At 31.9% G+C, this 20,811-nt stretch overlaps 1 protein-coding gene across 1 annotated transcript in view; it reads right to left on the bottom strand.

The window, feature by feature from the left end:
• Window positions 1-20,811, bottom strand: part of DNAlig3 (DNA ligase 3) — a 43,488-nt gene that overhangs the window by 6,672 nt on the left and 16,005 nt on the right. Inside the window, exons 2-11 of the mRNA XM_018543914.1 lie at window positions 16,430-16,828; window positions 14,697-14,978; window positions 4,782-5,020; window positions 3,689-3,768; window positions 3,119-3,196; window positions 2,342-2,513; window positions 1,992-2,147; window positions 907-1,038; window positions 595-674; window positions 8-95 (exon numbers count right to left, since the gene is read on the bottom strand). Of these exons, the coding sequence (XP_018399416.1) occupies window positions 8-95; window positions 595-674; window positions 907-1,038; window positions 1,992-2,147; window positions 2,342-2,513; window positions 3,119-3,196; window positions 3,689-3,768; window positions 4,782-5,020; window positions 14,697-14,978; window positions 16,430-16,763 (1,641 nt within the window). The 5' untranslated portion in view covers window positions 16,764-16,828. The remainder of the gene's footprint in view (window positions 1-7; window positions 96-594; window positions 675-906; window positions 1,039-1,991; window positions 2,148-2,341; window positions 2,514-3,118; window positions 3,197-3,688; window positions 3,769-4,781; window positions 5,021-14,696; window positions 14,979-16,429; window positions 16,829-20,811) is intronic.

Here is a 20,811-nt window from a genome sequence, read left to right as displayed (position 1 = left end):
TCTTTACATGCACTTCGTAAACCTCTGATAACGTTATTCTGTTTGGTATCTCGGTCATTCTGTCCTTCAAAATGTTCCTGCGCTCCAGCATAGATCTTTAACGCGATAAAAAATAAAGACAAAAAATATAGTTTAACATGTAAGGTCATAATAATATTAGTTTACAGTCAAACATTATTTTTAATTAAGCAAAATATTTTTTATAAATTTTTAAATGTTGAAAGAAAAGTTAAATGTTATTTTACTAAAACTTTGTACGCAAATCCATCATAAAATGGCTAAAAATAGATATTAAAATAAAAATAATGCATTTTTAAAAGAATAAATAAAATATTTATAACTTCTGATCAAAATTTCAATAGGTTAACCTTTGCATTAAAAAAAATTTTTGGTTTCATCAAAATCATTTTAACGCATTAAACCTCAATTATTTCAGAAACCTGATGCTGATAAAATGTGATTCACATCGTTTTGAGTATCCAAAAATAAATTTAAAAAATCATCTCATCTGATTTATAAAATAATTTCAAAAATTAAACTAGTGTAATTATTATAAGATATTATTATTTATTTTTATGAAAACTCGATATTTACTTGTCAATAAGTATCTCGCCGTTGTAGTATAAGCAGTCGAAGACAAAAAGACACACATTGGCGTTTTTAAATTCGGCTTTCTGAAAACAAATTCGACACTGTATTATTAAAACGTCGTCTTAATATTCAATATTTAAAGTATTATTAAGAATATTTATACCTTAAAATACATATATTGTATTATTATACAAACTCATTATCAATTGTAAAATTCAAAATTGAATAACGTAAAAACAGACGCAAAAATATTACATTCAAAAGTTTTTAAAGAAATGAAGAAAAGATTTAAAACAAGAAGTTCATCGCTTTTACTTTGTGAATTCCTAAGGTGCCGAAAGGCAAAGGTTGTCCGGTCTCATTGTCGACCATGAGAACCTCAGAATCAAGGATTAGATCGTCACCGTCAGGAAACGCCTGCGCTATGTAATCCTTGAAGAGATTCACCTAAAAAAAAGTATATTACTCGATCGGTCAATTTTTAGAAAAATTAAATACAAAAAGTCGAAAACACGCTTTTGATTTCGTATTCTAATTGTTAAATTTCCGTAATAACAATAATTGAGGGAATGGACGAAATAAAGGCCTAATTACAAAATCTTGATTTTGAAAAAATTAAAAATAACTTGCTACTTTTTTATTATACATATACAACAAATGGGAACATTATGTTAAATGTATATTTATGTAATGCCTTTGAGAAGTTATATATTATAATATTTTTCTATTATGATCAATATTTAAAAAGTTATTTGCATTATAAAAAATGTACTTAGTCCCTGTTTCGAATATTAATCATAGTATTGTAGAAATCAATAGAAAGAAAAGACAATGAACTATATACATACATATATGAATGTTTATCTTCACATTCTTTTAAAAGAAGTACAAAATGAATATGGAATACACTTTTACTTTTATACTTATATAAAATAAATTAAAATAATGCATTCAATCATCCGATGAGCTCTCGTGAGATCTTTTAACATAAATGTGTAAACTTAAATGTTATACAGTAAACATATTATTGTCGTACTATTTTCAGTCTGCAGGTAAAAATTTCATTAAAATGATATAATCTATGGAAAAAGATATTCTATAATCTTCTACCATAGTTTATATCATTTTCATCACCACAGGATAATCGAAACAAGTTCATATTTAACTAATGTAAGCAACTCCTTGTGTATTTGCGTTAATCTCCAAAAAAGAGCCTGAGTGGAATTTGTGTGCCTTTATTCCGTCCATCCCCTCAATTAAATTTTTTCTTACGTTAGTATAATATGATTCTTTCTGTTTCTATAACAAGGCGTAAAACTTTTAAATTATAAAATGATGTTATTGATATATATATATATCTTCCAAATGGTTTAAGCGTTTCCACAAGTTATCGTCTCTACCTTGTGCGGCAGAACCGGCTTGAGGGATCTGCTGAAGTATCGAAAGTCATTTCCGCTTTTGTGCACCTGCACGCGCTCGCCGTCGTACTTCACCTCCGACAACATTCCGTTCGGGCACTTTCGCATCGCCATTTCCACAGACGTGCATGCCTCTGCCTTAATTAATTAATTAATTACATCTATCTTGTTGTTGCAGTATTTTGATTCATATAGTGTGTGTGTGTGTGTGTGTGTGTGTGTGTGTGTGTGTGTGTGTGTGTGTGTGTGTATGTTTATAGATAGATAGATGGATATAGATATTATTATTAAAACTAATAAAAGACTAAATAATTGCAGATTTATTTCGATACCAGCATTGGTAAAACCGGCGTCATCAATGAGATAGCCACTTTATTTCGACCTAAAGATGAGCCTGAAGCGCTTGATTTTTCTTCCAAATTCGACAAAAAACGTCGCACTACCGTTTCCAGATTTCGAGACATCTGAAAGGCCTTGTACGCATCCGCATGGACCGCCTCGAGACTGAATATGTATATATTACATATATTGTATATACATGTATATGTATTTTAATTATTATGAAAATAGGTGAGTGCAAAAATTCGTGCCCGGTTTATTATTTAAAATTCAAGCAACTGCGGTTTCGTTAAAAATATACAAACTTTAGATTTGAAAAAAGGATTTTAAAACTTAAAATTTCGACCTTTGGAAAGTCATTACATCTATTTTTCATGTTTCTGTAAATTTGATAATTTTTACATATAAAAATCGAATTGGATGAAATGAGAAATTTTTCTTCTCACTTTATGAGTCTGTCGCAACTCAAAAAAACAAATTTTTAAAGCTAAAACTTTGATCTATCGAGTATAATTGAAGGGATGCCAGTAGTTCCAAATCCTGAAAAGCTAGCCAAAAGTAAAAAAATAAAATTTCCATTTAGGGAAAATTTATATGTTGGGTTGGATAGATTACTTGACATTTTAAATGCTAAATAGCAAAGTCAAGACCAAGTCGACCATTTTTGGATTGGAGGAAAAGTTCTTACATGCAAATTTTGCTAAAATCGGGCGCTTTTGCACTTACCTGTATTTTAAAATTGACAAAAAAAAAAAGTAAAACGCACTCACATATGTTTCGGTCCGGCGTTAATCCTCAGATCATGTTTGATTAAACGCACGATCATCTTCAGATCGTTGGCGGTACATCTAAAATTTTTATCGAATAAACAAATAAATATAAAAACAAAACGATAAAAAACGATGGCATTTGACCGTTTAGCTGCTAACATTGTTTACATAATGTGTCTTTCGTATCGTAAAAATAAATGCAATTTACAAACAAATAAAATTTTGAAGGAAAAATGTTAAGAAGCAATATTAATAAACGTAAATAAATACGATAAACTCTAATCTATTAAAATTCCATGCGTTAAATTCTAAAATAAAACAATGATAAAATTTCATCATTTTATATTTATTAGATATGGAAACGATAAATCGACGTTAATTAGCAAAGTGGAGCGATAATAAAATTATATCACCACTTTATGCCAATTGGATATAGAAGCATCGAAATGGCACGAACGTAATCATAGTGCGTTTATACATTTGTTGCGTTGATAAAAATTCCGAGAAGACCTTCTCGCATGCCGTAGCTGGAAGGTTAACGAGAGAAGAATGACCGATCAATGAACTTACTTATCAAGAATAGATCGAAAATGCTGGATCTGCTCCTCCTCCTTAGTCAAAAACGATAGATTTTCCAAAAAGAGATCAACCTGTCCGATAAAACTCATTAATAAAGACATTATATCGTTAATAAAGACTTTGGCAAATTACTCCGCACGTGTTTTTATTTTTTTTATAAATCATACTAAAAAAAAATCGAAATTTTCACAAGCAAATGTTACATGTGACGTTTTTCATAATTACTGATTACAAATGACTGTGATGACGAAACATTGTATATGTGTTTCACATTTCTATTCAAGATGAACGAAAGCGTTGACCGACATAATTATTAAATAATCTATTTTTTTAATGAAAAAAAATTATGTGTACTACACAATCGATATATACTACATTAAATTTTAATTTATAATATTAATAAATTGCTTAATAAATCGTTCAATTACCATTATTGTCAATTTTATTGCCATCTTTGAAGCGTCCTTTCTACCAATTTTCGTGATCGAGTAAACTTTTATTAAGAAAGAATCGCTACATAAAAAAAATTTTAAACAAACAGATAGAAAGGTTTTTTTATGCATTAAACAGAGAATCTTGATTATTGTCTGATTTTACTAAAGAGAATGACTTATTTAACGATGAGTATCGATAGAAGCCTCGAAGCTGTTTTACGTCGCACTCGAAAGGACTGAAGATGCCAAAAAAGGATACAAAAAAAGTATAATATGTTTGTAAACAAAAAACGGTATAAAACAACGTTGATAATTTGCTGGACCGCGATAAGACACGAAGAATATGTCAAAAGTTATAAATATATAAAATCAATTATGCTTTTATCTCGAACAGACTATAAAGACATGAGACTCAAATCACTCAGCGTGTAATTGCATTTTTTCATATAAATTATATTGACAAATAAATTCGTCTTTTAACGCGAGAATGCTAAGAAACATTAATTTTCATTACTCTGACACTTTGTTATTTCAATTTCTTTTTAATTACTGAATTTTACTATTTTAATTTCTTTTTTTATTTATAGTTCACCGTTTTCTCACCGCGATTTGTCTTTGTTCTCGAAATTCGTAAAATTGTGTCGACTTACGTCTTGAATAGTCAATGCGCTCGCGGCACAAGGCGACGCGGCAGCGCTATTTTCAAAGAACACGCTGATTGTCTCGGCCACGTCACCTTGCTCCAGATGCACCAGCATCGCGTCCTCGTCCTGGAGCAGCAACCGCGCGAACAACTTTATCAGCTGCTTGCTTTGCAGATTGTAAATTCTCTTCACGGCGCCAGGCAGCAGCAGTTTGCACCAGAGCACGATGTCGCCCTTAAAACCGTCTACAAAAGGAACGAAATAAAAAAAATAATCTGCACAGAAATATTGTTGTTGACATTTTTCAACAAATTAATAATCATGACTACTGGCGAATCCAGAAATTTAAGGTGAGCCATTAGCGCCGCAAAATTTTTTTTAAGGTCAAATATAAAAAGATAGAATATTAAATAAAATTATTTAAATTATTACATTAAGAAAGTATTATTTAAAAAATGTATGATTCATAAAATATTTTATTCAAAGTTATATATAAAAATATATAATGAAATCTATATCTTTTATAAATAATGTAAATTTTTTAATATTTTTTATAGAGTATAAATATTTTAATATATCAAAATTGTGATTAAGCGCGTGCGTGTTTTAAAATATTAAAAATACACTGAAAAAAATGTTTGATTGCAGCAGCTAATTAAAAACATGTATATTCAGCCAATCTTCTTTTTTAGTGTACATATAAATTTTGCTGTAAATTTAAAAAAAAGAGACTCCAAAAAGAGAGGGCTATAATCTCCATGTCCCTCTCGTGAATCAAAAGTTTTTTTTTTCATCGAAATCGAAAATCTTCCACATTCGGTTGCCAACACTGAAAAGATTGGCTGCTGCAGCAAATTAGATGTAAAATAAGGTATAGCATGTTTAATTGAATGCAGCCAATTAAAAAAATGCTTTGCTATATTCAGTCAATCTTTTCTTTCAGTAAGATAAAAACATTCTTCTATATTTCAAGATCTTATATGAATAAAAATATTTTTTTATTTTTTGCTTCAAGACAGTATCACAGAAGAGAATGACACACGGAAGAAGTTAAGCGTTTCATTAAAAATATTAAAATACGAACGTTTGTAGAATAATCTCGTTTTCTTTAACATCCTACAAAGATTTTTTAATGAAAAGGGGCAAGAACGAAGCAATCTCTTTTTAAGATAAACAATATTTAAACAAAAATCAGAGCACCAGGAGTTTTTTATCGCTCAATTTTAAAATCAGTCTTCAATGATTAAAACGAATTGCTCGCTCGTGTGCACTCGATACATTTATCTGTGCATATAAATTTTCTATATTTACAAATGATATATAAAATTAATTTAAAAAAAAGTAAAATCTCAGTTGCTCCAATCAGCCCATCGCTCAGAAAAAAAAGATAAAAATTGCGCAGCAATCAGAAAAGTAATAAAAAAAAATTGCGAAATCGATTAATTTCGCCACCAACGTCTACTTTATCTCGAATATTTGCCTAATAAGTGGATTTGCGTATGATAATAATTTCGAAATCAATGACTAACCGCTTACTATTTCATAATTTGCAATTCGTCATAAGATCGTTGCTACTACGACGTTTGTGTTTATATTAATGCTATCTTCGATAAAACAATATAATAATACAGCAAAATTATTTTCAGTCAGTGTTTTAGTCAATGCGTAGCTCAATTAATGTGAGACGCAAGACTGCCGCCAAAGCAAAGACGTATGTGTAACAACTGCGTGTGCAATTGTAACAATATTCAATCGATACCAATGCAGAGTACACATGTAACCATGGCAGCTACCTTCTCCTCAATGAGGACAAACCGAGATCGAAGCATGGGAGAAGTACAGCCGCGTGACGCGCGCGTTTAGAATTCGCACCCGTCCACGGAATTGCTCATCATCGGCGAAAATAGAGCGGCCGCCGGCCAGCGGGATTTGAGCACAAAGTAAAACGATGGCTTTTAAGCCGTCACATGTGCGCGCCGCGGTTCCATTACCGCGTGCTATCGACGCGGATCCGACACGGATCCTCCGCGTTCTGCGACGTCTTTGAGATGCGCAGCGATAAATTCTTCCGTGGATTGCGATTCCGTCGCTCGCGCTTCACACACCGGGTCCCAATCGGGACAAGGTGTGATTGAGCACGCGATTCGTAAATAATGGTACCTAAGAATAGAGGGACTGACCAATTCGGGGTGGAGCACCGAATTTCTGACTGAACGGCTGTTCCGCCTAGCTAGAGACCCTATAAGAGGAGTCTGGCCATTGAAACTGTTTTGTAATAAAATGGCATTTATCATTATGGAACATTATTCTATTGCATTTCAACATCATCAGTTAATTAAATTTTGCAGGGCTCGGTAAAATATCTGATATAACTTATTTAAAATAAAAAATATAAAATAAGTAAATTCCAGAAATTTATTTAAAATATTAAAATCGTAGAAGTCAATAAAAAACTACAAAATGATTTACTTAAAATAAAAAGTATAAAATAGATTCCAAAAACTTTTAATTAAGAAATAGGACAGGAGGTACTATTTAAAATAATAAATACTAAATAACTTTTATTTCTTTTTATTTAAAGTACATATTTTAAATAACTTGATTTGAAATAGAACAGCAATGAAAATTTAATTTTATTAATTAAAAGATACATTTTTGTGGTGAAATAATAGCAAAATGTATTAAATTTCACTATTCAAATATTTGAATAGTACTAGCCGAATATTTACTTAATGTAAAAATATTTATTTTGTACAAAAAGTATTAATTTAATTACCTGTAAAACAGATTTTACTTGTTGTCTTCAATTATCATTTTTATTGACCTTTTACTGATTAAAAGATATATTCTTATTAATTGTTTGAGTAGAGGGGAGAGAGAAGGAGTACTAGCTAAATATTTACTGAATGTAAATATATTTATTTGGTTTATGACATCTTGAATCCAGGGAATGGAAAGTGACTTTTTAAAAGTAACAAGTTACGGTTACCGCTACTTGAAAAAGTAACTTCTCGTTACTTTTCCATTTTTTAAATGAATCTAAAAAATATACTTTTGCAATATTGTTTAAATGTTAATAAAAGCAATATACAATAATGACAGTAGCTATATGTTCTAATTTTTTTTTTAAACATTACTACATAATTCTGAAACATGTAAAATATGCGGCAAACTGAGATATCTATCCAATATATCACATAGAAATGTAAAATAATTCCAATCGAATCGTATCCAATCGCGTATGCCAAATAACGATAAAAGTAACTGTAAAACTCATCACTGTCACCAAAGAAAAAAAATGTAACTACGTTACTGTTACAGTTACTAAAAAAAAAGTAACGCAGTTGTCAGTAAAGTTATCTAAAAAGGAACTTGTAACTATATCTTCGTTACAAGTAACGAGTTACTTCCAGTTCCTACTAAAATCTTAAGACTGCATATAAATTTTAAATATAAGAATAGACTATAAGAGTCTATTCTTATATCCATCAGCCTGTAGGCCTAGTATAGAGACTAGTAGGACATGCCTCGTCTCACAAGCTCTCCTTATTTGATCCTCGCTTGAAATATGTCTCGCCGCCGAGACACGTTGTAATTAGAAAGCTCGACAATTGCAATTGCGTAGGCGCCGCCAGGTTGATCGATCGCACCGCAATCCGACACCCGTCATTATTGCTTATCGCCAATCATCAGCTCCGAAGCGCGCGCATTATCGCACGTATCGTTCATGATACGAGAGCCCGCTTTTTCCGTCGCAATTTTTCACTCCTTCTTTCTCTCTCACGCACTCGCGTGATGATTTTTTCGCCGCCACGATTGCGTCAGGTCGGAATATGATGTTGCGTGTATACGCCGAAGAGAGCGGAAGATAAATTAGTCCACGTCTCTTCTCCGCCATTTCGACCGTTGAAAAATTAAGTATGAAATGACACTTTCATTCATTAAAGTTACAACGTAAAAGAATCCTTGAAAGTGTCATGTAGATTATTTTTAATTAAACTATATATATATTTTATATAGAGTTTTTTAAATATCCTTTTTATAATTCGTTTTAAAAAATTATGTTATATTTACAATATTTTGCTATTTCGTGAATTAGTTTGTAATTATTTCATTGTAAAATATTCATTTTTTATAAACAATCCAAGTCAAAAGTTTTTGAAAAATATTTTAAAAAAATTGACATTTTTGGAATTATTTATTAAAATATCCATAACAATTTATTTTTCTAAATAATATTTTTTCTAGATTCAATAATTGTTATTAATGTCAATTTTTAAAGTATTCCAAGTTTTTATTCGAAAGTATATAAAACAAATATAATATTTTGCAATAAAATAATTACGAACTAATTATATACGAAAGAGCAAAAAATTGTAAACGTAATGTAAAACAAATTATAAAAAAATTATTTAAGAGAACAATGTTAAAATACTTATTAAAAATATATTTTATTAAAAAATAAACTATAAGACACTCTCAGCTTAAAAAGATTCCGAAAAGTTTAATTTTTAAAAAGTGTATTTTTAAATTTTCAGCCTGAAATATATTTTATTAGATAAAAGAAATTAGAATAACTTATCGACTTTCTGATGTTAAAATTTGAATAACGAATAATGCATATAAAAAGACCGCGGATGCAACGCTTTATAAATATTAATTTTATATATGATTTTTTATAAAAATGCGCATATTTTTCATAAATTAATATTTCTCGTATACTGTTAAAAAAAATATTGCAAGCTATTTATCTTTTGTTTATGAGATATTACTTCGTCATTCGAGTTGTACTAAATTCTACATAGCTTTATCTTAGTATTTATAGATATTTGTATATATAAATTCTTTTAATTTCTTAGAACACTTAACTTTATCGCTTGAAAATCTTAAAATATAATTTCTGAGAACTATATATCCACACTGAAGAAAGAATTTGGTTGCGGTAATAGAAATTTTGGTTGAAAATGAACGAACCAGAAAATTCTGATTATATGAATTCCGATTATCTCAAGAATTAAAATTATAATAGATTCGATCGGAAAATTCTGATTTGTCCATCATTGTTAATCAGAATTCCAATCAATGCAATCGGACTGTTTTATCTAGTGTACAAAGAAAAAATAATAGCACAAACCAAATCGAGTATATACAATTCCAAAATAATAAAACAAATCGAAATCCTCGTTACTCAATAAAAAAATTCACATAACACATGTAACAGCAAAAGCCTTCCTCCTCGCTTTCTCTCTGTCTCCCTCTTTCTTCTTGCCTAGCGTTATTGTCCGGAAATGTCGTAATATCGTCTCACGATATTATAACGGCATAATATCTATCACGAATGGATATCGTAATTGCGCCGAGTTGTGAAAAACGCGATCATTCAGCCTCGTCGACGGACAACGGCGATGAAGAATGCCGGGGCGGAATCGAGAGATAAAGAGCCCGCGGACTCTCGCGCGGGAAATAAAGGCGGTGGAAACGAAGAAGGAGGAGAAGATGAGAAGGAGGTAAGAGATAAAGGAGGACACAAGGGTGAGAGAGGAGACGATAGTCTGGAGCCAAGCTGGCTAACGCGAGAAGGGGCTCGCCGTCGTCGCAGCGTTCAACTGAACCATGTTTGCGGAGAGGAAGAGGCTCCCCTCGCGATTAGAGGTGGGGACGTCAGAGTGCTTATAAGACACGATGATCCCGCTGCAAGAGACCGAGAATCGATAGTTTGCAAAACCGTGGGGCAAGTGAGATCATTCAAGAAGCACGAAAAAGCGAAAAGAGGATAGAGAAAGAGAGAAAGAGATAGACATAGATATACAGAGATACGCGAAAATATCCAAATGAAAGTGGACTTGGCGATGACTTAAAGTAATCGCGATCATCCGCGAATCGGACGTATATATAAGGACAGACTTATATAAAGCGACGAATCTTTCTTTGAGGCTGTGCGTGCTGCGGTAAAGCCCGAGCGATCATCGAGCATCAGGGAGGTTTGCAGGAGTAGGAATTTTAGCGAAGACTGATATTGGGCTACGAAAGAATATCTCATCAACCCTTGCGACAACGATAGTGAGTATCCTTCGTGAAAATTGCTTTAATGAAATCGAATACGGGAAAGACGGTAAAGTATTTAAAAATTTAGCCAGATACAGATCTGAAAATATAATTCTGTTGAAATCATCAAAATATAATAATTATATGTAGGGCACTCAAACTAGTTGCTAAAATATAAAAACTTTTTGCATCATGGCTCATCATGTTTGAAATTAGATTTAAAAAATATTAAATTTTAATAAACAATGGTTTAAATAGTTCCAAGTAAATATTTATTAAATATAAACGTATATTTAAACATTAATTTAATTTAACCATCTTTTTTTATTAAGTAAATATTTATTTACTGTAAAAAATATGTATTAAAATTTGATAATTTTTTCTGTGTACTTAATTATATTGATGATCCAACAAAATTATTTTCAGATCTGTGTGTTTAAGTCTATAAGACTTAAAAAATTACTGAGCGCTTATTGGAGGGAGGATCCTGTTAGCCTACATTCCTGATTGTGCATTCCACTCACATAAATCGGTGTCTAATAATTTTTTATTATTACTTCATTAATGAGAATGTTTTATATTAAATTGGCCAATTAGCGATGTGCGTAATTGGAACCTCCCTTGGACCAATTAGGTCCAAGATGGCAGTCTAAACAGCCAATAGAAAAACGCAATAAGAAAGCAGCCAATAGGGAGGCGCAGTGATCCGCTCAGATAAAAAAAAGACGCTTATTAATAAGCGATTTTTGCGTGATTCAGGTACAGCACCCTAAGTGTATCACAACATTTTCGCGTGTCATTAGAAGCATGTAATAGAAGCATAGCCAGACATTTAACTCACGCCTTATTCTCTCTATGTGTGTTTCTTTTATTATATATCACGTTAGAGTAAGAAATTATTTTTAAACAATATCAAATCCGTGCGTATAAAAAAATCAGTAGATTTAACGTAATAATTGTAAGTACAGGTTTTCAGAATAAGCTTCACTTTTACAAACATCTATCAGTAACAACCCTAGTATACCAATCCAGAAAGTTCAAAAAGAATTCAAAAACAATTCCGTTGTGTCTTCAATTCTAGGAGGTTTATTTTCAGATTTTTTCTTGTCATTCATTTTCAGATGCAAAAAAGATTCTTTTCAGAACATTTGAGAAAAAGAATTTTTCCTACATAACGAAAATAAATTCGAAATTGAAGACATACGACTGAATTCTTTTTCAAATCTCTGTGCGATCGCCAAAATTGTCTTAAATAGAGCTTTAGTGCAAAGCGATTCGGATGTAAGCACGGAGTTCCTCACAGAACCTCGACGAGAGCTTTAGACGGTTTCGCGGCCTCTCTTTCTTTTCGTCCGGCCGCAGATAACCCCGGTAAAAATCTTCCACTTAGCGTGCCCAGGTCCCATTCACGCCCGCTTGGATGATTAATGGTTTCCTTGTATCCGATTCCGGATATCATATTTACTAACCGCCGCTCCGGGTCTCGCCCCATCGCCTCTGAGAAAAGCTCGCGCGGGAAAGAGAGAGGGCTAGGGGAAGGGAGGCAGAAACCGCGCGCGCGAAAAGAAGACGAGGCTCTCGCGAGGAAGAAGCGATAATACGAGAAGAGGATCGCAATGAAATGAGAAATAAAGTAATGCAAAAGGCGGGGAGTTTCGTGGCTTCGGGGTGGCAGCGGGGCGGGGGTGGCGACGAGATAGACCTCGTAGTGTTTGCGCGGAGGAGAGAAATGCGCCGCACCGCTTCGATATCCCCATTGATGGAATCGGCTAAAATATTCTGTATCGGTTCGCTCGCTCTCGCTCACTTCGCCCTCGTTTTCGCTTCATCTTCACCGCCGTCGTAACACGCGACCTACGACGTACGAGACCCCGTGATTCATTCTGGTTTATTCCTCTGTCTCGCGCGAGTCACGTCCTGCCTTTGCATTTTTTTATTCACCGGGTAAAACAACTCGCTAGAAACACAGGTGGGGAAGAAGAATGTATCGCGTAACAAATTACAATTTTGAATTGTGAAAAACAATTTTGCTGAAATACTTAAAAATTTAGCTACGTGGAAAGCTTGATAAGTCAGTGACTTTATAAAAGGATATTATGTTGGAAAATAAGTCGAATTTTGGTTTAAAAAAGTTGAAAAAAGTCAAACCTTTCATTAAACACGACAGATTTGATTTTATAATATATCTTTTTAATTAACTAAAATTGCAACACAATACAAAGAATTTATATCGGGTTGTGTTCGTAGTCACTATTTCGTTTACTTTTTTTTCTATTAAAGAAAAGAAATCAGTGTTGCAAAGAAAGAAAAAATCTCGGAAGTTTTTTAGATCTTTATTATTATTATTTTTTGTGATATCTTTAATGTTTTACAATGAATATTAGATTAACTGCTTAAACAAGGAAACAACTTTTGGAGTACCTTAAAAAACGAGTAAACGGCAAATTACTTTTGTTTTGTATCATGTTTTGTAATATCATGTAATTGAAGAAAGGTGTTATCGTATGTTTTATTTTCAATTTCGAAAGAGATGCATATTTCGCTCAAAAATAAATATGATATCCCTATCAAATCGCACTCTTACTTGTAAACTCGCATTTCCGGCCAAAACCGTGTATCTCACGATAAGAATTAATGACATGCAAATCAGCAAGTGGAATTTTTTATTTGACATTGTGTTGCGAATATGAGAGGAATTTTTCGAACATTTGCACCTCTGTATATAATTTATATGCAATATTATTTTTTACTTACATGTATCACATATACAACTATTTCGCAAGAATAATTTTGCAGCAATACATTTTCTATTTGCGTGTCCAAAATTATTCCAAGAAAAATTGCGTGAAAATTCTGTTTAATCCATACTTTGTGCATCTAATTACAATGTATTCATCACGTTACATTAAAGTAAGTATAAATTCTTTATAAATCATCTTCTCTGCGGGAAGATTCGTATTTAACACGAAAATGGTAAGAGAAATCGTTAATAAACATTTCCACGACTGGACACCTTCGTGAAAAAATTATAAGAATTATGATTAATAAAACACTCACCGTTCTTGGACAGATTATTCATTCTCCTCTATATATTATGAAAAAGACACAATAAGCAATAACGTGCGAACCTCCTCTCGTAATCATATCGCGAGAAAAAGAGGAACCGATTGATTTCGTAAAAGATGAAATTAAAGTTTTGAAAATTTGCCAATTTGCAATTTTTTGTTAGTTTACTGAGATCACCGAAATGTCTCCGATCTCGAAAATTATTGTAAATTTATTACAGAATGTACCGATTATTGCGTAGGTGAAAATGATTAATTCATCTACACATATTAATAATTGTTTAATCTCAATTAAATTTATTTGCTCTCGCTGTCCGGTCTCAATCATTCCTGTCGTTCGTCGATAATATTAATTATTATTTACTGATTATGTCATATTTCTCGAATAAATGTTGACATCTACAATGTATATATCGAGCGTTCCTATCGTAACATGATGGAGAAAGCGAAGAATTTCACTAAAATTTAGAATTTATATTTTAGCATATTCAAAGAATCTTTAGAAATTAAATTTAGAAATTAAATTTAGAAATAAAAATTTAGTCTCTATAATCTCTATATAGAATATTTAGAGAATATTCAGAAATCTCGATCTTCAAAGCTTCATTTTCAATACGCTAATATATATACCTATTGTACGAGTATAAGTGATACAATAACAATGCACATAAATATAGTACAATCTCTCATCGGAAACCTCTAGATTCCTTTAATTAATTTAACAGGTGTTCGTTAGAACGTTTCTACTGTACGACCTGTACGTATATCCTCTTGATCTTTTATAATGAGAAATGGAGATATAGGTACTTACCTCCGAGTGATCCTTTTGTCAACATCCTCTTAATAATCGCGGTCTTGTCGGTGTAGGCATCAACGTCGGCGACGTTGCTGCACACACGCCGAAATTCACGAAAGGAGTCATCCTTCGACGGGACTTTGTTCTTTTCCTGCTTATCCTTCTGCTTGTCTTTTTCTTTATCATCTGTTGCGATCCTTTTCTGATCTGAAGTCTTCTTCGCTGTTTCTCCCGAAGAATTATTAGAAGAAGCCGCTTTACGTGGCGTTGCAGCTTTCTTCGATGCCTTAGCCGGAACTGGGAGAAAGAATTAACGCATTAAATGTAATTAATTTGTTATTAATACAAAGCAATAATTTCATTTCCATGATTTTAAATTAAAATTATAAATAAATTTTAATATTTTTTTTTATATTAAAGTTTTTAATACGAAAAGTTTGGTTTAGCCATAATTGCTTCGTTTATTAATAGATACTAATTTAATTTTGCTCTTATTTTACTTCATGATTTTCGTGCATGTTTTATAATCTTTCCGTAAAAATTTGATATATATTTTTGAAATCTAAACACATTAAAAGAATTTTACATATTATTTACTACCAAAATAATATCAATCGTAATAAAATCGATAAAATCCTAATAAATTTTGTTTCAAAGATAAATGTTAATGGGTCAAATTTAATGACGAAATTTCTCAACAAATCTTCCTATGTACGTTGGAAATAGTATCCACCTTCGCAAAACGATTTCTAATTACAGGATGAAATTACGCAATGGAAATGGCGCAATATAACACGTTGTAATTTTCTATCTCAATAATATCGATGAACTTTTCCACCCTTGAGAATGGCAATCTCGTCAATGGCTGTCTCATAAGCGTCGAGCTCTTTGGAACTTTCCGTCGCAAAGCTCCAATCGTAAGGGAGAAAATCTATTAGAAGTCGCGAAAGTTTCGAGGAGGAAAGCCGGAAACCCTTTGAATGATTTCTCCATGCAACACCGGGCAACTTCACTTCGAAATGATGCGAAGAATATGATTGAACTACGTTCGAACGTTAATTCGTATCGAGAAATTTCTAGATGAAGTGACGGGATCTACAGATAATGAAGCTCAAGTCTTACACGTAAGACGTCTTAAAATGAAATGTTCTTTTAATCGTACATTCCTTCAATTCGAAATTAATTTTTTCTTAAAATAAGTAACAATAATTTATGAATTATACGCGATTGGTAAAAAAAACTTTTTACAAATTATATTAAATTTAGAAAGTTGACCGAAATTTTTATACTTCCAGTTAATTTTAATGAGATCTTGATTTGAGAACATATAAATATAGAAAGATATCAGGCTAAAAAAATGCGATACTAAACGAAAAGAAAGAACGGTTATAAACATAATTATTAGTTCAAACAAGATTATTTTCAGAATTGTATCTACAAAGAAAGAATAATTTTGCCGAAAGGTCTAATATTTCATCTAAAACCTAAAATTATTTTATTGGAAACTCAAATTGGTTGCTATTCAAAATCTGTTGCAACATTGTTCTCATCATTTTTTAATTTCCAAAATAATTATTTTGATTGTCCAATAAAATTATTTTCACGTCCGTATCCAGCAAAAATTTAAATCTCTTTCAGCAAAATCACTCTTTTCGTGTAGCTAAATTTTTAAATACTTCAACGAAACCGTTCTTTCTGTGATGAAATAAGTCATGTGGAGAAAAGAGGTGTTTTCTCTGGATAATTACAGGATTTTTCAAATGCCTCCAGCTTGTCCAGGATGACCTTCTTGTCGTCGTCGGACAATTGCTCCCAGCCCTTCACATCCTCCATGGGATCGTCGATCCTCTTTGTGCTGGCGCGCTGTTTCGCGAACGCTTCGAACAGACAGGTGACGTGGTGCCAGGCTGGCATCAGTTTGCCGTCCGAGAAGAAGCTCGCCACATACTTAGCGATCCGTATTTCGCCCTTCTCAATTGGGCATTTGCACCTTTTGCATTTCGCGCGGCCGGTTTTCGCGCGCTCCACAGCGAACGGTTTCTCTTCTCCTTGCTGCTGTTGATCCTCATCATCAGTCGACATGATATTCAACGTAATTGGGCGAATGAATTTAGGGAGAACGAATAACGACGAAGGAAACTCTATTCCTGAATAAAAGAATAACAAATAAAAAAATTATACGAATATTGAATCGGAATAAAATTTATTCGTTCGAATAGAATATTGAATTCAATTGGATAATTGTTGTATTAATCGGCTCGAATCAGTATGATTCGAGCCATTATAATTTATTGATATATACGGCAGAGAATTTATTTATGATATGAAAAAAGCTGTTTAATAATACACGAGAAAAATACATCAAATTAGAGAATAAGATTATCAATTTTTAATTTTTAAAATAATTTCTTCGAAAATATTTTAAAAATTAAATAGATATTAACAATCTATTTTAATGTAATGTATTTTTCTTTAAAAATAAAATCTCACACGCTATTTATATGTTCATAACTCTCTATAGTGTCATAGCAAAAGTTGCTTTCCCCTACACCGTTGCATACACAATTAAAGGCCTCTTTGTAAATTCATGTGTATTAATATAATAAATACTTCGTAAGCGTTCTCGCAAGGTTTCTACACGTGCTCCTCTCTCTCTCTCTCTCTCTCTCTCTCACACACACACACACACACACACACACACACACACACACACACACACACCCACCCCTCTCTTCTCTCCCTCTCCCTTTTCCCTAATTATTGTTTTACGCATTACAACATTCGAACCCGAGTAACTATGGGGTAACGCAGGGATCAATTACAAATCTATTGCGGATACACTGCCTCCCAGGTAGCTTTGTATTAATTTCGCATGCAAGCTAAGCAGCTCCTTCGTAAAGGTGGAGCGAACAAAGCGAGGGTGTAGTTGCGCAAGTCGTCATACTACAAGCTCGGAAATATCCGTGCACGTGCAATGGAGTATTAGGTAATAAACCCAACAGACGCGGGATTCTCTGTTGAGACACGTGGATATAGACGACAATCGTTTGCTTTCATAGTCCGTTCTTATTTAAAGTTTAAGTCTTAAATAATGTCTTAAAAGACGCTAATGCAGCCCTCTGATTGCCTCACAACAACTAAAAAGATCATACTTGAGACAGTCTCGCATGTTCCTAAAAATCGGCTACAAATACGGTCTAAGAGTGGTCCTTATCTGACGAAAACAAATAAAGTAGAGTTAACGCAGAAAATGATGCATATTTTATTTAATACATTTAATTTTATATTTAATTAATATATTTAATATATTTAACTAGTTTTGATTATATGTACGTATTCCAGTTTGATCTTTTCAATAAGACAACGTTAAATCTTGCTAATTATCAGAATGTAATAATCAAAATTGAATGTATTTATAAATAAAAGATATGCGTCGTTTCCTATGTTGACTTCTAGCGTTGACTCTTGACGCAGTTCGCAATGTCGAAAGCCTTCGTATAACAATTAGTAAACTGCAGTTATCAAGCTACCATTAGAGAGCAACTCAAGTACAATAATCCTTGGATTAGCATATAGGAACGCTTTAAATAGCATTTCTCTATCTCTCGTTAACGAGAATTCGAGATCGAGTGGGACGATCTCGCTGTGTTCTTATCTGTCGACAGATATTGGACAGTCCCGATCGTCCATCGAGGTCGATCGAGATCGAGGATTTGTTTACTCACAGAACTCTAAGAATTTCGTCAGACGCGAGATTTCGCGCGAGGATGAGACGAAAGAGGTGGAAGGAGGAGGAGGAAGAGAAGGAGAAATCTCCTCATCGAATCTCGATAATACTCTTCCTCTCCGTAATCGTGTGAGCCCCCCCACTTCTTCCACTCTGTGTTGCGATAAGGAGCGATCACAAGTGTCATCATCCGAGATGTACAGTAAAATACATATCATACACAAGTAATATAGTTACTTGTTTCAAATATTTCGAAAGTTCATTTATTCGCATCTTTTAAAATTCATCTCAAGCATTTTATTCAAAATATATCCTGAATCCTGAAGTATAATGCTTTAATACTGCAATAAAAATTATTAAATTAAAATAAATTTGATTTGTTTAGTATTGTATAAAATCGCTTTTTCGATCAGTTTTTATAATATTCTTGAAAAGAAAATAAATTATTGTTCTCTCTGAGTATGTTATAATGAGTTTTTCTAAAATTTATGATATTTTATAAAATGATTGTTAAGATTATATTATTGCGTTTATTAAAAATAACTATTATTTAAAAGAAAAAAAGTAAATTCAGTAATTACTTTTTTTTAGCAATAGACTGACGTTTTTACTGTGTGGAACCGAATGTTGTTAAACGTCCAATTATAAACATTCGATCATCAGTACTGAATTGTGATTGGATTCATATATATACGCGTTTTCTCGCGACCGTGCGATCTTAAAACGCAACCTCTGTCTTCCCACGCTCGAATGCCTAAATTTCCTAGACAGAATTCAGACTTCGGAAGAGAATGTGCGCGTCAAAGACGTTTGTTTTCATTGCATTGAGACTATCGGCAGCCTTATAATGCGCGTCATTTTCATCATCATTGTAATCAACGCGTCGCAGTTAAATAAATGAAATAAAATGTCGCGAGGCAGACAAGAAGTATCCAAATCGAATTCGAATAATCCTAGGATTACTATACCTGTTCTTTTTATTCAATTCAATTAAAATAGATATAAGATTCAATTTATTTATTTACAAAAAAGAATACATGTATATATCTTTTAAAAAGATAATCCGATAGTGGTTGGACTCCGACGGAGTAATAAACGGTTCTTTGAAATTAATCAGTATCTTTTAATTAATAAGTTAAGTGGATCTTACAAACTCAGCGTCAATAACTGTGTTACAAATGTTTGTATCAACTCGGGAGGGTTAATATAAGGTAAAAAATTAAAGTCAAAGAGAGATAAAAACAATTTTCTCTGTTTTGATAATTACACTAAGATAAAATTTGGCTACAATAATTTACTTCATCTATATTTCTCTCTCTCTTTCGTTGGAGAATTATTATTTAAGTCAAATATTATTTATTTTTCAACGAAAGAAATAAAGGTGAACTGAAAAATTATTATAGTCAAATAAACAATTGTGTTGCTCAGTGTAGGTAATTCGCTTTTGCACTGATCCATAACTTTTTGTTTATTTTTGTTTTCATAAATCCTTGTATTCATTCCGTACTCAAAGTTATTAAAGGAAGATTTATCGAAACAAAAACTTTGTATGAATTATTTTATATCCATGAGATACAATATCTCGTTTGGACAAAAAATATGTGATATAAAGTTTTTTCCTCCCTTGTAAAGCATTCATTTTCAACTATCTTATCCGAATACTTTCTTTCATATATATGGAATAACAAGGAACAGATTTGTGTACAAAAAGATGCGATTCCATGCAAAATACAAGCAAATTAACGTATATCAATTTGTATAATAATAAAATTACTGGCGCTGAGTCAGCAAAATCCATTTAATTTACATTAATTAAAAGACGCTGATTAATTTCAAAAACCGATTTAATTTACATTAATTAAAAGACATTGATTAATTTCGAAGAACCAAAATGACATATAAAGAACAAATAAATACCGAAAATCGCATTTACCTTTATAAAGATTATCGCTTTAATTAATTTTTTTAATGTTTTATTTGCTAAAGATAATAAAAAAAAGATTTCTCTGTTATTATTTTTGACTTTAATCTATTGAACCTTAAATAGAAATTATTCTTTTATTTTTAAAAAGCGATAATAATATTGAAGGACTCCTTATAATAAAATAATGTAAACAAATTTAACAACGGCTATTAGGAGTCAACGCAGTAAGAAGTGCGCAATAAATATGTACGATAATATTCGATAATATAAAAATATGTTTAATACTAAATCTTGAAGTAGTCAAATAAAATTCTATTTTTACAATATTTATTGCGCACTTTTTACTGCGTTGACTCCTAATAGCCGTTGTTAAATTTGTTTACATTATTCTTTTATTTTTTATTTGCGTTTCTACAAAAAAAATACATTTTTTTGTCACATAAATAACAAAAATATTTATTTATACTAGCTAAACAATT

The sequence above is a fragment of the Cyphomyrmex costatus genome, unplaced genomic scaffold (genome assembly GCF_001594065.2).
Source record: "Cyphomyrmex costatus isolate MS0001 unplaced genomic scaffold, Ccosl1.0 scaffold408, whole genome shotgun sequence".
Classification (NCBI taxonomy): domain Eukaryota; kingdom Metazoa; phylum Arthropoda; class Insecta; order Hymenoptera; family Formicidae; genus Cyphomyrmex; species Cyphomyrmex costatus.
The sequence above is the reverse complement of the archived record's forward strand: the minus strand, read 5'-3'. Positions and strand labels throughout refer to the sequence as shown.